Source organism: Melozone crissalis, unplaced genomic scaffold (assembly GCF_028551555.1).
Source record: "Melozone crissalis strain CALT ecotype California unplaced genomic scaffold, PUWL_Pcris_2 ptg000023l_1, whole genome shotgun sequence".
NCBI classification, from domain to species: domain Eukaryota; kingdom Metazoa; phylum Chordata; class Aves; order Passeriformes; family Passerellidae; genus Melozone; species Melozone crissalis.
In genome coordinates, this window is record NW_026535801.1 from 26,187,417 (window position 1) to 26,203,496 (window position 16,080).

General features: G+C 64.0%; 3 protein-coding genes across 4 annotated transcripts; 2 read left to right on the forward strand and 1 right to left on the reverse strand.

Moving 5' to 3' along the window:
- Positions 1-45: 45 nt before the first annotated feature.
- PNKD (PNKD metallo-beta-lactamase domain containing) lies at positions 46-11,351 on the reverse strand. 2 transcript variants are annotated; one of them, XM_054278335.1, is made up of 10 exons: positions 11,273-11,351; positions 10,676-10,883; positions 2,563-2,678; positions 2,250-2,362; positions 1,958-2,016; positions 1,724-1,816; positions 1,349-1,512; positions 1,153-1,239; positions 928-1,043; positions 46-737 (listed from the first exon to the last, which is right to left on the reverse strand). In XM_054278335.1, the coding sequence occupies exons 1-10, from the start codon at positions 11,298-11,300 to the stop codon at positions 564-566; spliced, it is 1,158 nt and encodes a 385-aa protein (XP_054134310.1). In that variant the 5' UTR covers positions 11,301-11,351; the 3' UTR covers positions 46-563. The 2 variants fall into 2 exon arrangements, with proteins under 2 accessions (XP_054134310.1, XP_054134309.1); XM_054278334.1 differs by lacking the exons at positions 10,676-10,883; positions 11,273-11,351 and adding an exon at positions 3,612-3,683.
- On the forward strand, positions 4,146-9,968 carry TMBIM1 (transmembrane BAX inhibitor motif containing 1). The gene is made up of 12 exons (XM_054278336.1): positions 4,146-4,192; positions 7,183-7,427; positions 7,528-7,610; positions 7,681-7,745; positions 7,858-7,911; positions 8,010-8,060; positions 8,220-8,259; positions 8,395-8,432; positions 8,653-8,740; positions 8,849-8,944; positions 9,188-9,241; positions 9,312-9,968. The coding sequence occupies exons 2-12, from the start codon at positions 7,211-7,213 to the stop codon at positions 9,453-9,455; spliced, it is 930 nt and encodes a 309-aa protein (XP_054134311.1). The 5' UTR covers positions 4,146-4,192; positions 7,183-7,210; the 3' UTR covers positions 9,456-9,968.
- A 197-nt stretch (positions 11,352-11,548) lies between the features above and the next one.
- AAMP (angio associated migratory cell protein) lies at positions 11,549-16,043 on the forward strand. Its single transcript, XM_054277697.1, has 11 exons — positions 11,549-11,669; positions 11,958-12,110; positions 12,510-12,629; positions 12,759-12,898; positions 12,983-13,127; positions 13,302-13,385; positions 13,659-13,774; positions 14,169-14,272; positions 14,750-14,840; positions 15,109-15,263; positions 15,499-16,043. Exons 1-11 carry the CDS (start codon positions 11,582-11,584, stop codon positions 15,572-15,574), a joined length of 1,272 nt encoding a protein of 423 aa, XP_054133672.1. The 5' UTR covers positions 11,549-11,581; the 3' UTR covers positions 15,575-16,043.
- Positions 16,044-16,080: the final 37 nt, after the last annotated feature.

Below are 16,080 nucleotides of genomic sequence, written 5' to 3' on the forward strand. Positions count from 1 at the left end.
AGCAGTGCGACCCTCTGGCCCCGTCCCAGTGTGTGTGTGCGTGTGTGTGTGCGTGTGTGTGCGTACAGGGGGGCTCCGGCGTCAAGGATGGGAGCCCCGTGCCTGGAGGTAGTACTGCCGGCCCGCCTCCCCTTGCTGGCTCCATCCCAGCCCCCACAAAGGAGATTCACAACACTGGGGGCTCAAGGGGAGGGGGCTGAGTAGTGGTAGTGGTGGTGGTGGGGAAATTTGAGACTCACAGAAAAACGGGGGAGTGTGGAGGGGATTGTAGGAGAAGCCCTTGGTGCCATTCCTATAGCCCCATCATTGATTGAGGTGGAGGGCTACAGACCCCCAAGAGGGGATTGAGGTGCTTCTACGTGACAGCTGGTGACCCCCAAGTTGGAGGGAGCAAAGGCAAGGATCCCTTACGGGGTGCCCACTTAAGGGGGTGTCCACTCTTCCCCCAACCCTGCACCCCAGGAGGGAGATTCACAGCAAAACAAACCACAGAGCCTTGGGCCCCCTGTGCCCAACCATCACCCGGCCCCGTGGAAAGGGGGAGCCCGGGCAGGGGGGCAGATCTAGGTGGCTTGGTAGAGGTCCTTGCGCCTCCGCACCTCCTTGAGGACCCGGGCACGGAAGGCGTCGGGGTCCTCCCCCCCGGCCTGCCACAGCCCCAGCGCCTCCTGCAGCTCGGGCCGGTGGGTCCGCAGGAAGGGGTTGTAGGTCTGCTCCTCCCCCAGCGTGGAGGGGCACTGTGGGGGCAGCAGCTCAGCTCCCCTGCTGGAGGCAGCACCCCTGGCAGGGAGCTGGGAATGCCCCCAGAGCCCCCTGCCCCATGGCACCCCCCATGCAAGAGGGTGTTGGGGGGCAGCATCCCTGCCAAGGGAACCCCGTGAGGGGTTGGGGTGGTGGGGGCTGCCCCCAGGGACCCCCAGGCCTCACCGTGCTCCTCTTCTCCTGGCGTTGCTGCACTGCCCACTGCAGCTTCTGCTCCAGCGCGGAATTGTCCAGCTCCAAGAGGCTGGCGAAGGTCAGGCACTCCAGTGCGTATTCGTGGCCTGCGGACGCCGACATGCAGCCCTTAGCATCAGCCCCAGCTGGCTCTCCCCCTTGGCAGTGGGGCTCGGGGGACAGCAGCAGCTCTGCCCTGCTGCTGGGGACACTCACCCGGCCAAAGCAGCGTGTCCTCGCCCAAGCTCACGGCCACGTCCAGGGAGGCCAGCATGGTCTCAGGGGAGCCCTCAAACGGCCTGCCTGCACCCCCACACAACTGCCTGTCATGGGGGGGGTCTGGGGGGAGCCCCCAAGCCATCCCAGGATGGGATAACCCCCCAAGCCCCTGTCTGGGGGTGGGTGCACTCACCACAGCCAGCGAGGAAGAGGAGGTCCCCGGAGAAGAGGCAGGGGGGGCTGCCAAAGGGGCCCCCGTCCAGCACATAGACCATGTGGCCCACAGTGTGGCCAGGCGTGGCGAGGGCCTCGAAGGTCAGGCAGCCCACGGTCACCTTCTCCCTGTCTGTAAGTGGGCTGTGCGGGAACAGGGGGCACTGTCAGGGTGCTCCCCCAAACCCAGCACCTCCCCTGGCACCCCTTCTCGCACACTGGTGCCAAGAGTGTGCCAGGACTCTGTCCATAATGGAACTGGCGGGATGGACTGCTGGGTGAGTGCTGCAGACAGTGGTGGTTGGTAATGAAGCCCCCCCAGATTTACAGGGTGCTAGGAGGGTGCAGGACTTACTTGGTGAGCCGTGGGATGGCATCGAGCGCGCTGCCATACACCCTGCAGGAGCTGTGCTTCTGGCAGAGAGCCTCGTTGCCTCCGCTGTGGTCCCTGCAGACAGGGAGGTCAGAGACCCCAAATGTACACCCCCAATACTCCCCCCACTAAATGGGGCAGGGCTGGGGGTCACCTCAGGTGGGCCTGCCTTCCCAGCAGCTACCAACCCTCCCAGAGCCTCCTCTTGCCCCTTACCAGTGTTTGTGTGTGCAGAATATGGCTTCCAGCATCACCCCCTCTTCTTCGATGGCAGCCTGGGGAAGAAATATGGACAGAGAGATAAGGGGGGACAGAGAACCCAAGTACCAGTTTCCTCCCTGAACCCTATCTCTCCCAGCTCCCCTGTCATGCTCCAGTCTTGCCTTGGGCACTAAGGGCTGCAGATTAGGGGCAAATTTGCTCCTCTCTAACCCCAAATACAGAGACATGGCATGCCCTCACCTGAAGACAGCCAAACACCGGGTCAGAGTGGTTGTGGGGGTCTCACCTGTACAGCCAGCGGGTCAGAGGGGTCGATGACGGCCGCTTGGCTGGAGCCAGTGTCGATGACCAGGTAGCTGTAGTTGTTGGAGAGTACGGGAATGGGCAGGATTTTCACCCCTGCGGGGGAAGAGACACAATCAGGGCATCATCCCCTCCTGCTGGAAAAGGAGGAGTCCAGGTCAAACTCCCCACATCTTACATGAAATTCTTAGTTAAACATGCTTCGGGCAATTCAGTGATGGCAGCCCCTCCCCAGCCCAAAGTGCCGGTGCTGGGGCACTGCAGGGCCGAGGTGTGGAGGGGCTGCCCGGACTCACCAGGGAAGCAGCAGGGCTGGGGCACGGAGTGGCCGTGCGGGTACCGCTCCCGCGCCTTCTTCACCTGCCGCTGGTAGAACAGGTAGCCCAGGCGTGTGCGGGCGTACAGGCTGTACCTAGGGAGGGCAGACAGCCCTAGGCATTAAACCCCAGGTCCCCTAAGGAGTCCACTTGGGAAAGGGGCTACTGCCGGGGCTGTCACTCCCACAGTGAACATATACAGGGCTACTTTCGCATTCGGGGGAACTATCGGAGTTGTGTGTGTACGCCACACCTCAGACGTGTAGTGAGGGCAGGACTGGTTCCTTAGTTCCCTGAGCAGGTATCCTCCATCTCCTTCGAGCAGCAGGGACTGGGGGGGGACATTGCTGCGGGGTGCTCACCAGGAGGGGCTGGAGCTGGATGTTCCTCTCCACGCTCCAGGGGGGAGACATGCCCAAGCCTGCCATGATCCGGGGAATTAGGAGACAACGGGCCGAGGAAAAGGGAGGCAAGAAATGCCCCCGTGCATGTGGGGGTGCAAAAGACATCAGGCTGCGGGGCTCGGAGGGACCACCCCGTTTGCACAGCAGCAATTTGGGACGGGACGGGGAATGCTGCAATGACGGACATGTAAAGACCCGAGTTGCAAAGCCCATTCCCGACCGAGGGCACCCCTGGATGGCACAACGGGAGCATGTAGTAGCGGTGGGAGCCCGAAACCGGGGACCAGGGGCCGGCGCACCGGGGCAGGTCAGCGGTGACACCCGAGAGAAGGCGCCCCGCACGGGAGGGCACCGGCACCGCGCGGGGGGAGGCGCTGGCTGATCCCGGGTCCCGGCGGCCGGGCTGACACCGCCCGCCCCCACGCCCCCGGCCGGCGCGGGCTGAGCCCAGTCCGGTGTGTCCCGGTGCCGGCGCGGCCGCAGGTTCCTCCCCGCGCGGCTCCGCAGAAGCAGGGGAGGCGGTGGGCCCTCCCTCCCGGCGGCAGCACAAAGGCGGGCGGTGGCGGCTGCCTCCCCGCGGGGGTCCCGCAGCGGCCCCGCTCACTCGCTCTCTCGGTCACTCACCCCAGGCGGAACAGCAGCGGGGCGGCGAAGGCCATGAGCGCGGCGGCGGCGCGGCGGGCGCGGCGGAGGAGGCGCAGGCAGGCGGCCCCGAGCCCGCGCGCCCCGGCCGCTGCCGCCGCCGCCGCCGCCCCGCCGGGCCCCGCGGCCATGCCGCCAACCGGCGTCACGCGCCCGCCGCGCCCCCTGCCGGCCCCGCCGCCGCCGCGGCACCGGGAGGGAGCGGGGGGGGCAACGCTCGGCCCCGCGCTCGCGTCACCCCCCGAGAGGAGGGGATTCCCCCCCCGCCGCCGCGAGGGGTGTCCCCCCGCTGACGTCATTGGTGAGGAAGGGGGTCCCTGAGTGACGTCAGAGCCGGCGGGAGGGAAATCCCGGGGGGACGGGCGAGGGCAGCGGGGCACGGCCCCGGCAGCAACAGGCGGGAGGGACAGCGCGCCCCGCCGCCGGTACCGGCCGCCCCGGGTGCAGGGCGCGGAGCCGCCGCGGGGGGGCGCGGTGGGCGGTGGCTGCCCCCGCCCCGTCCGACCCGTCCCGGCCCGTCCCGTCCGGCGGCGGCCGCAGCCCGGCGGAGCAGCGCGCAGCAGGTAGGGCGGCCCGCCCCGCGCCGCGACCCCCGCCGTTCCCGAGCCCCGCCCGCGGCCCCCGGCGGTCCCCCTCGTTCTCTCGACTCCCCTCCGCCCGCTTCGTCTCCCCACCCCCCTGACCCTGCGCCCTCCGGTGCCACAGCCGGCCAGGGGCTGTCCCAGCGCTCTCCCGAGCGCCCCGGAGGCCGACGGGGCCTGGGGGTTCGCTAAACAGCGGGGACACGCTGCGACACCCCGCTCCCGTCACCGGAGTGGGTGGGGGCACGTCGGGTTGGGCGGCGGGAGGAGGGGGAACGGAGCGCGGTCCCGCGGGGAGGGACGCGGGGGGACGGGACCCCCACGCGCGGGGTCCTCTGTGGCGCTGGTGCTGTTTTCCGGACCCCACGCGATGGCGTGGCAGGGAATCGGGGCGGGGTGCGGGTGGTTCGTGGGAGGGCAGCGACACTTGTGCTGTGGATGGTGTCCTCACGGACGAGTGTCCTCACGGACCCCGTGGGGTGTCTCGGGAGGGGTGGGCACGGGTTTGTGCTCGGCAAGATGTGGGGGTGACGCCATGGGGGTGTGTGGGGACCAGCACTGCGTAGTTGGGGGTGCTGGGGCACAGGAGGACGCCTCTGTCCCATGTCTGTGCCCCTGGGAGAGCTTGCAGAGGGGCAGGGATGTGGGAGAGGCGATGCCGAACCCCAGCAAGCTTGTGTTGTGTGTTAGCAGTGTGGGCCAGCCAGGACATCCCGCCTGGGTGGGCCCTACTGACTCTTGTGTCAACTGAGCGCGACTGGCCTGGGCTGGGCCGGGCCGGGACAAGTTGTGCTGTGCTGTTGGATTGTGCTGTACTGATCCGTGCTGTGCTGCAGGAGGCAGCTGTGCCCTATTGTACTGTACCAGGCTGTGCCATGCCATGCCAGGCTGTGCCACTCTGCTGCGCCATACTAGGCTGTGTTGTAGCAACCCGTGCTGTACTGGTGGGAGCTTCCAAGTTCTTCAAGAGTGAGGTGCCCTCTCAGGAAGCCTGAATGTGGGGAGCTCTGTCCCGTGCCCCAAACCATGATCCCCTCCTAAGGTGGTTGTGTTTCCTCCAGGAACCTGTGGAGCTTGTGGCAGGGGCCCAAGTCTGGCAGGAGTGCCACAGTGGATGGTGGGGACACAACCTGTGCTGCCCGTGAGATTGTGGAAGGGATGATGTTGGCTGTGCCCCATGTGCCTGCTATATGTGCCTTATCTGTGCTGAGTCACGGTGCCAGTGCAGAGTAGCACCCTGTCCCCAGGGACCGTGTCATGCCACTGAGCTGGCCCCGGGTTGCCACCTACCATCCAGCTGGTGACCTGAGTTTCGGGACTGTGCAGTGCCATGGACCGAGGAGGGTTCGGCTGCCTGCTTCCCTGGGTGTGGCAGCTGCTGGGACCCGTCAGGCTGGTTCCTTCCCCGTGCCCAAGGCTACCCCAATGCGGTGGAAGCAGGAGGGGCTGGAGCAGTCCCGAGGGGCTGGAGCAGTCCCAAGGTGCTGGTCATGGGCACAGGGTAGGACCCTGCTGATCTGGTGCCAGCCAAATACACCCCGCTTTCCCCAGACACCTGGGCTGCCTCCTGGGGACTCTGGTCCCCCTGTAACTTGAGTGTCAGTCACAGAGGCTTTCCTAGGGTCAAGGTCCTGTTTTGGGCCCTTCCCTGGCCCCACAGATGAGGCGGTACCGGGGGTCCCCTGTGCTTTCTGGGAAACCAGTGTGGAGAAAGTGAACTTCCCGTCCGCATGGTCACTGCCACGCCGGTTATTGATTTTTGGTGCTGTCGTCATCGCCATGAGGAAGGGCAGTGTGACTGTGGCAGCTCTGCCGTGGCTGGCACAGTTGGGTGGCAGGAGGGATGGAGGGACAGGCACGGAACTGCTCTCCCAGCCCGGCATGGCTGGCATGGGTGTGCCCCGGGCCGCGGGAAGGAAGCACTGGCGTCACACAGGAGGAAGGGCCCAATTCCCTCCTAGCCTGGGCCTGGTTAGCAACAGATCCTCGTTCCTTCCCTGGGATGGTCCCAAGATCACATCACCGCTGCGGGCAGGAGGGTGCTGGGGGATCCTGGCACCTTCCTGGGCTCTGGGGTGCTAGTGCTGAGAGGGTGGGAGGTGGGTAAAGACCTGGCACTCTCTACTGGCAGCGCTGTTGTTTTCCTGGCCTTGGAGATCCTGCTTTCCTTCTCCTCCTCCTGCTGGGACCAAGCCCAGCTGGCCTTGAGCCCAGGCTGCCTGCTCACAGCTGCCGGGGGCTCTGTGAGGGGGCCTGGTGTGGCCGAGGAGGGGAGCTCAGCCCCAGGGGGTCCCAGGTCTGCTGCCCGAGGTAGAGTCCATCTCCTGTAGAGGGGATGTGGGTGTCACATCCCCTTACAAGGGGACTCAGGAGTTCTGGAGCCCCTATGTGACGCATGCGGCTGTTGGGTGGGGGACACCCCTGAAATGGGAGTGGCAGTGGGATCTGCGTGGCTGTGATGACGATCAGAGCCTGTGTTTCCATCCCAGGCAGTTGGCAGGGTGATGCCATTTGTCCTCAGTGTGGTGCCACCAGGAGCCACAGACCAGCCAGGGGTGCTGCTCCTTCCTCCCTGGCAATCTCAGGGAAGGCTTCAAAGAGTGGAGAGGCCAGGCCCCTGTGGAAAGGTCACGGCCAGAGGGATCAGGCCCCTGTGGAAAGGTCACGGCCCCGGCACAGCCTGAGTCAGCGCGTGGCTGTGCCCTGCCCGCGGCTGGCCACTGACGCGGGTGCCGGGGACTCAGGGCGCAGGAATGCGGGTGGCCCCAGCCAAGGGATATCCCTGGTCTCTTATTGACCTGCTGGCATTGAGGCCACCTTGCCCTTACTCATTAGGAGCCGCTATTAAAGTGGGAGGGGGAGGATTTGTGGCTGCTCGATCCCCTCTGTCCCTGTCCCTGCGGCTGCACTCACCGAGCAGGTGCTGCCCCGGTGAGCCGTGCTGAAGCCCCCGCGCCTTCTGTCCCCTGCAGGTGCCCGTGGGAGGTGCAGGGAGCCGGCATGTCGCGTCCCAGCGCCCCCCCGCTCTACGATGACAAGAACCCCCTCTACCCCCCGCCCCCCGGCGGGTACCCCCAGCCGCCCCACTATGGCGGGGGGTACCCGCAGCCTGGGGGGTACCCTGCGGGGGCGGGGTACCCGCAGCCAGGGGGGTACCCAGCGTCAGGGGGGTACCCTCATCCCGGCATGGCCATGCCCTCCATGCCCATGCGGTTCGGTAAGTGGGGCACTTTGCTTTATTGGGGGGGGGGTACTAGAAACAGGGGTGCTGCGAGGGGCTGCATGCTGACCCTGGTGCTGAGGGCTGTCCCCCACAGGTGACAGTGGCCTCGGGGATGGCTCTGCCTTTGAATCAGTTGACTGGGAGGATAGGAAAGTCCGGCACGCCTTCATCCGCAAGGTGAGTCCCGAGGGGCCAGGGGCACCTGTCAGGGTAGGGGGTTGAGTGCTGACGCCCCTGTCTCTCGCAGGTCTATGCCATCATCTCCCTGCAGCTCCTGGTGACAGTGGGAATCATCTCTGTGTTCACCTTTGTGTGAGTAGAGGGTTCCTCCTGAAAAAGAGAGGAGCTTGAGTTCCCTGGGGGTGTTCAGAGGAGACAGTAGCTGCTGTCTCCTCTCCCTCACATTGTCCCTGCTGTCCCACAGCCACCCTGTCCGCTCCTTCGTCCAGAGGAATGTTGCCATCTACTACGCCTCATAGTGAGTAGGGCTCTGCTGGCTTGTGCCCCCACATCCAGAGCCTCCCAGGCTGATCCTGTGGGATCTGTGGGGCTCACATCTGCTGTCTCTCCTTGCAGTGCTGTGTTCCTGGTGACCTACCTGGTGCTGGCCTGCTGCCAGGGTCCCCGGTGAGCCCCTAGGGCCCTCAGGGTGGGTGTGTGGGTTTGGGGGGTGTCTCCAGAACATCAAGATAGGTTCCTGCTTGGGGCTGCCCCTGGGTGGTGGGGAGCAGGGGGACATGACATGGTTGCTGTCACTAACTTACCTCTCTCCTGTTTCGTTCTCAGGAGACGCTTCCCCTGGAATATTATCCTGCTGAGCATCTTTGTGAGTGGGCTGGGACTGGCAGGGGGTCCTGGTGGTGCCCCCATGGCACCCCAGCTCCCCCTGGGTGTGCTGGGAGGGACAGGAGGACATGTGGGCAGGTGGGCAGCCTACTGAGCTCACCCTTCTCTCCCACAGACGCTGGCCATGGGGCTGATGACGGGCACCATTGCCAGGTATGCGCTGGGGACCCTGTGGTTATAGATCTGGGGTCCCTCCCGTCCCCCACTATGCAGCCAGCCCAGCTGAGAGGCTGCCAGGAGCCAGGAGATGCTCCAGTCCCTTGGGCTCAGGGACTGCAGAGTTCCTGTCCAGGACTGGGGCTGTGAGGGAGGGTCTCCACCACCCCTCTGGCAGGAGGATACTGACATGGGAGGTGACTTTCTTTGTCTGTAGCATGTACAACACGAAAGCTGTCCTGATTGCCATGCTCATCACCGCCATTGTGGCCATCGTTGTGACCATCTTCTGCTTCCAGACCAAGGCAAGGAGAGGGATGCACCCTGCTCTCTATGGGCCAGGTGTGGGGAGCTGGTCAGTGGGGACGCCCTGGGCTCTCCTGTGACATTTGTGTGTCCCCCCTCCATATCAGGTTGATTTTACATCGTGTCCGGGGCTGTTCTGCGTGCTGGGCATCGTGGTCATGGTGACCGGGATCATCACTGCCATTGTCCTCTCCTTCAAATACGTGAGTGGGAAGGAGAGAGGGGCTGTGGGGAGCCTGGGTGTTCCCGGTTGGCTGTCCCCAGGGCTGGGGGTTTGGGTGGTCCCTCTGCTGGAAGCAGGGTGTGGAAGGCAGCCTGCCTGCAGGGAGAGGGTGTGTCAGCATCGGCAGCAGCCCCTCCGGAGCTGGGAGGAGGCAGGACATGCCCTGCCTCGCCTGCTGCCTGCCTGCACCCGGCTCACCGTGCTGTGCTCCCTTCCCGTGCAGGTGCCCTGGCTCCACATGCTGTACGCGGCCATCGGCGCCATCGCCTTCACACTGGTGAGTGGGGCGGGCACTGGGGAGGGAGGAATCCCCCCTGCCCCTTGCCTGACACCCTCTGTCCCTGCAGTTCCTTGCCTATGACACCCAACTCGTGCTGGGAAACAGGAAGAACACGCTGAGCCCCGAGGAGTATGTCTACGGTGCCCTCACCATCTACACTGACATCATCTACATCTTCACCTTCCTCCTGCAGATAGTGGGCCGGGATTAGCCCTGGGACCCCTCCTGTCCCTCTCCAGCTGCCCCCACCCCTCCTCTGGTCTCTGTACAGGATAGTCTGCTTACTGTGACTCTTAATGCTTTGGCATTCCTACCTGTAGGCTGCTAAGGAAAGGGCTTCCCTTGATCATCCCACAACAAGCTCTGAGGGCAGTGGGGGGACTGGCTGCCAGCCTTTAGGCAGTTTAGCCCAGCCCTGGCACCACTTAGGGAGGCTGTGCCAATGGCATTGGGCTGGCAGCGGAATGTCACAGCCCTGCCTGGGCACAGGGAGCTGGCAGCGGCTCCTGGGGTCATGTTGGGATGTTTTGGCAGAGAACAGTTGGTGCCATTCACTCTGTGCCTTAAATGTGGCTCTGGCCATGCCCCCTCCCCGGGCTGTGGCTGTGCCTGGTGTGGGCAGGGGGCAGCTGGGACCTCTGTGGCAGAGCTCACATTGCTGAGGCCCTGCAGCCACGGATGTGGGCAAAGTTGCACTTGCTAAATAAAACACTTCAGTTTTCCAGACAGTCCCAGTTCTTACTCGTGTGGCAACTCCCTCAGAAAACCTGTGGGCAGACTCAATGGGGGCTGCGGCCTGGTGCAGCACAAACACTGATTTGGGAAGGGAAAGCCAAGGTCACACTGCTCCAAGGCTGGCCTCCCTCCCCTGCCTGTAGCCCCTGCTGTTGTGGGCAGAAGCCCAGCTGCAGAACAGCTGGGGCCCCCACTGCTCAGGCAGGCAGAGCCTGGGGCTGAGCATTGAGGGAGTGACCACAGTGGCACTGAGCTGTTTCACTTTATTTGTTCCTATTCAGCTTCACAACCACATCATGGTCTGGACAGGCAGGGCAGATGCCACTGTCATGTGTTCATGGGGCTGGTGTCACCAGATGGCCAGCAGCTTGGCTATGCCCCCCTGGCCATCTTGCTGTATCTCTCTGAATCGTACTCGCCCTGGTTGGCTTCCATCATTGCTCGGCGGGCTTTTTGCTGCTCAAGGCGGTTTTTGTCCACTTGCCGCTTGGTCAGGAGGAAGAGGATGATGCCGGAAGGCAACCCAATGGCCCTGCAGGACAGCCAGCAGTCAAGGAGATGGAGAGAGTGGGTGGGGAAGCAAGGGTGCTGTGCCACGCTGGGGCTGCATGGACAGCACCCTGTACAGATCCCCAAGCCCCCTGTTCCACCCCGGCCCTCCCAGTGCCGACCTCTCCCACCACCTGAGTCACTCACCAGGCCACTCCCACCGGCTTCATCGGGTTCTTGCCCTTCTTGCGCGTGGGGATGTACTCCACGCCCTCGGGCAGCCCCCCGCTCCTGACTGGCTCCTGACCGGCTCCTTGTCCCGCGGGCCGGGGGCAGCTCTGCCCAAAGAGCCGTGTGCCCCGGGCGTCCGGCCGCCCCCAGCCCGTGCCTGGAGCTCTGGCTGCCACCAGCAGTCCTGCGGGGAGAGAAGCATTAGGGAGGGACAGCCATGGGGTAGAGTGTGGGGGGCCCAGCCTGAAGCTCCTGTCCCTGTCCTTACCCTACCCTTATCCCTGCCCTCTTCCCTGTCCGTTCCCATTCGCATCGCCCTGCCATAGGCCCTGCCCTTCCGCCAGGGGGCGCTCAAAGACGGGCTCTGCGCCAGGGGCGTGACCAACACAAGAGGGGCGTGGCCCTACGCCCTCTCCTCGGCGGGGCAGGGCGGGGCGGGGGTGCGTCGGTCTCGGGGCGCTTGTGCCGAAAGCCGCGGAGCGGTACCATGAGGGAGGTGGCGGAACGGTCCCGGTCCACCCGCGCCGGGGTTGCCCCCTGCTCCTGCCCACCCGCTCGCCCGCCCGTCGTTACCCCGCAATCCGCCTCGCGCCGCCGCCATGGTGCCGGTGTGCACCAGCAGCTCCGCTGCATGCCGGGAGCTGCAGTTTCGCCGCTCGGAGACTGTCGGCGGGCGACGCGGCAAGGTCCGTGCGCAGAAAACTACATCTCCCAGCATGCACCCCGCAGGGCGGGGCCGGCCCGCGCTGCCGGCGGAAAGGGCGGGATCCGCGCGCGGGCTCGGGCCGTGGTTGGCTGCGGCGGGCGGGGACCGGCCGGGGCGGGGCGGGGCGCGCGGCGGAAGCGGCGGCAGCGGCGGCAGCGGCGGCGGGGTGGGTCGGCATGGAGCCCGGGGAGGACCCGGGGGCGCTGGACCTGCACGGCGACGAGGAGATCATCGAGGTGGTGGAGCTGGGCCCGCCCGGGCCGGGTGAGACGGAGCGCCCTGCGCCACGCGCCGGGCAGGGCCTGTGGGGGTCCGGCCTCCCGCCGGGGCACCGGGAGCGCTGCGGCCCCACCCCAGTGCCAGGCCCGGCCGGGACATCCCCCCGGCCCGCGGCCTCTCCCCGTGTCGCGTCCCGTTCCTCTGTGGTTTCCCTGCCCTGGGGCTCGTGGCCCCGGCGGCATCGCGCATCCCCCGCTCCCCGGCCCGCAGCCACCCCACTGTCCGCCGAGCCGGGCAGGCCGAGAGCCCCGCCCTGACCCTCGCCCTCTGCAGATGACCTGGCCGAGGAGATGGAGGACGTGGACTTTGAGGACGAGGGGGCAGAGGAGCCCGATGGCGAGGCTTGGGAGTCGGAGGATGACGAGGGGGTGGAGGACGGCATGGAGGCACAGGACGACAGCGAGGTCACGTTCTCCCTCCACTCCGGTGAGTGCTGGGCACGGGCAGAAGCAGCTGGGACCCCCTCGGGACCTGGCCCCGTCTTGGCTTTCCCCAGAGTCCAGGGGTGCAGAGTGCCTTGCTCGGCTGCTGTCTCCCAGCCTTCTTGGGACTCAGAGCTGCCCTGGGCTTGTTTCTGCCTTGTGCTCTGGCAGAAGAGCCCTTTGGGCTTCCCATTCCATTAGCAGCTGGCCCTAAGCTCAACAGAAAGGCTGTGCTCCTCCTCTCCCACGTGAAGAATTGGTTCCTACTGGGTTGGGTTGAGAGTTCAGCTTGCTGACATCCCACCCAGGCCCAGTGCTGCACGGGGTTTGGATGCCCTGGGAACGTCAGGTGAGGTGGGATCAGCACCATAGCCATGCAGCCTCTCTTTGCTCTTTTGTGAAGATTCTGTCTTCTGTGTGAGCCTTGACCCCAAGACCAACACGCTGGCAGTGACAGGCGGAGAGGATGACAAGGCCTTTGTGTGGCGCGTGAGTGACGGGGAGCTCCTGTTTGAGTGCTCAGGTGAGGTGCAGTGAGCAGCTGTGTCCCCTCTCAGCAGTGCCTATCTGCACACATTTCCCTCAGGATGCTGTGCTCCTAGCCATCTTCCATGGCTTGGCCTGAGCAGTCTCTGTCCCCTGATGTTCACAGGACACAAGGACTCGGTCACCTGTGCTGGCTTCAGTCACGACTCTGTGTTCGTGGCCACAGGTGACATGTCTGGGCTTATCAAAGTGTGGCGGGTGGATGCCAAGGAGGAGGTGTGGTCCTTTGAGGTGGGGGATTTGGAGGTGAGTGGTGCTATGAAGGGTTCCCCAGCCAGCAAGTGGGGTGGCAGCACTTGGGTGACACTGCCTGTCCCTCTCTCTGCCCAGTGGATGGAGTGGCACCCTCAAGCCCACGTGCTTCTGGCTGGTACAGCTGATGGCAACACCTGGATGTGGAAGATTCCCAGTGGGGACTGCAAGACCTTTCAGGGTCCAGCATGCCCAGCCACATGTGGCAGGATCCTGCCTGATGGTGAGGCACGGGGCCTCTCTGGAGTGTGAAATGTCACCAGCTCTGTGTGGGCCATCTGCCCTGCTGCTTCTCCCAGGCTGTGCTGAATGGGAGGCAGGGGGATGGGGGCCCTATTTGCTATCTTTGGCTCTATTTGCTATCTCTGTCTCTATCTGCTATTTCTGTCTTACCCAGGGAAGCGAGCAGTGGTGGGGTATGAGGATGGGACCATGCGCATCTGGGACCTAAAGCAGGGAACCTCGCTGCATGTCCTGAAAGGTAAGGAAGAAGGAAGAGGTTTATCACCTGGGCTGCTCCCCAGTGGGCAAACAGCCCATTCTAGCGGGCTCTGACTTCTGCCTGAGTGGGGAGGAGGCGTCTGTGAGGGCAGGAGAGAGCCTGGCACAGGGTTTCTCTGTCACAGTGGTGGCTGTTGCTTGTGGGGGTGCTGGCAGAGCCAGGCAGGGTGGAGGCTGCAGGATGGTGTTTCAAGGCTCACTGGGGCTCTGTGGGGAGGGCACATAATGCTCATTCCTGCTGCTCACCCCCCAGGCCAGGATGGCCATCAGGACCCCTTGACGTGTGTGGCCAGCAACCAGGATGGCAGTTTGATCATGACGGGCTCTGTGGACTGTCACGCCAAGCTGATCAACTCTGCCACGGGCAAGGTGCGTCTGTGGGGGCTGGGCACAGCCAGGAGCGCTGGGGACCCCCCAAGTCCCCTGACCTGAGCCAGGGCAGAGCCAGGAGCGCTGGGGACCCCCCAAGTCCCCTGTCCTGAGCCAAGGGCAGAGCCAAGAGCGCTGTGGGCCCCTCAGATGCGGGGCCGGTGTGCGGCCATCGGCAGCCGGCAGGCGGCGCCCTCGCGCTGCGGGTGAAGGCGGGCTCGGTGGTCCCGCCCGGCTCCTGGGAGGAAGTTCCGTCTTGTTTGCTCCCGGGAGCTGAGGATTTGGGGCCGCGCCTTGTTCTAATGAGGGCGCACACTCGGTATCGAGTACGAACGGGACCTTTGTGCATCTGGGTCTCCTTCCCTCGGGGTATAGCCACCCTCCCTCTACCCAGGTGGTGTGCGTGTTCAAGATGGACAGCGTGACCCCCAAGGCACCCATCAGTGAGGGCGAGGAGGCAGAGTCCAACTCAGTGGAGTCACTGGGCTTCTGTAATGTGTGAGTGTTGAGACAGCCCCTATTCAGTGCTACATCTTACAGAGCTTGTCATACAGATCCATTTGCATCCCTTGAGCTCAATCTGCTGCATTTCTCTTGCCTCCATCCTCCCCAGCTGGGTGTGGAGATGCCAGATCCCTTTGGTATGAGGCCAAGGGACACCAGCTGCTCAGTCCTCCCTGCAACTGTTGGGATTCTGGGCTAGCCTGATGGACCAGTGCTTGGCTGGGATACTCTGCAGACAGCTGTTTTCTTGCCAGGACCTTGTCATCTTCACAAACCATGGGCTGATTGCTCACTTGCTGTACCTTTGGATTTCCCAAGTGGGGTGTTTGATGGCTCCAGCCATCAGGTTGTCCCTCATCTTCTCCAGACATTGTAGCCTTCAGCATAGGGTTTGCCTTTTACCTGGAGCCTTTATGTGTTTGCATCCCCGCTTCCCCATGTCCCATGTAATGCCTCTTCCCCTGTCTGTAGGATGCCACTGGCTGCTGTGGGCTATCTTGATGGCACTCTGGCTATTTACGACCTCTCCACACAGAGCCTGAGGCATAAGTGCCAACATGAGGTACTGCCCTCCCTCCCCACCCAAGCCTGGGAGGTGGGTTTGGGCCTTTTGGAGATCTCCCTTGGAGCCCAAGGGCCAGTTCCCAATTTGTACTTCTCCCTTAGCCTTGGGCTTCCCCAGAGGGCAGCCACAGTCTCTGCAAAGGGGATGTGCTTGGCCCTGGGGTCTGGCTCTCCTGGGGGGATTGCAGACACCATGAGGGGGTTGGGGTACATGGGGGGAGCTAAGCCTTGCTGGAGGTCCCCACTGCGGTCTCCCCGTGCCCCAGTCAGGGATCGTGCAGCTGCTGTGGGAGGAGAGCTCGGCCGTGGTGTACACCTGCAGCCTGGACGGGGCCGTGCGGCTCTGGGACGCCCGCTCGGGGAAGATGATCAGCGAGTACCGAGGGCACTCCGCTGAAATCCTCGACTTCGCCGTCAACAAGTGAGCAGGCACCCCCGGACCCCTTCCCTGCTGGGTGGGGGGAGCCTAAGAGCTCACATCACAAGCTGCCTCTTGAGTGCCCTTGTGATCTGGTCCCAAGGTGGGGGACAAACTTAGGTCCATGCTGACACTTCAGGGTCTCAAAGGGGAGTGCAGCACTTCAGAGCTGGGCTGAGGGTGATGGTCAGGGATACTGGAAGCCCCCAGGCCACCTCTGAGCCCTGTCTCCCTGCAGGGATGCCTCCATTGTGGTGACCACCTCTGGCGACCACCAAGCCAAAGTGTTCTGCGTCCAGCGGCCCGATCGCTAGAACTGTGTCAAGGGACGGCGTCCCGGCGCTGCCCTGCGCCCTGTGTACAGAGGGACGAGGGACATGGTTTCACCACCCTTCTCCAGTGCGTGCTTTGTAATTTTTCCAGCCTGCCCTGCTTTGCCCTCACCATCCAGGGGCCAAGCCAGGGGTTTTGTATGAAGATGTCTTTAATTATATAAATTATTTCACTTAACTGGATGCCATCTACTCTGCTTGTTGGGGGGGGAAGAGGATCTGGGGAGCTATGCTCCCTCCTCAGGGATCTCCCTGGCATCCAGCTATGGCCTGAGGATCAGTGGCAGAGACTCCCATCCTAGCTCTCCCTGCTAGGGGGAATGAAGTGGTCAGGATAGGAGGGTGCAGGTTGCTAGCTGAAGGAAGGAGAATCTTGCTCTGTACAGTCTAGGAGTTCCCTAACAGAACATGCTATTCCCAGATCTGGGTACTGCACCCCAAAGTTCACTAGAAGGCATATGTTCCACAATACAGGAACTATCTCCCTT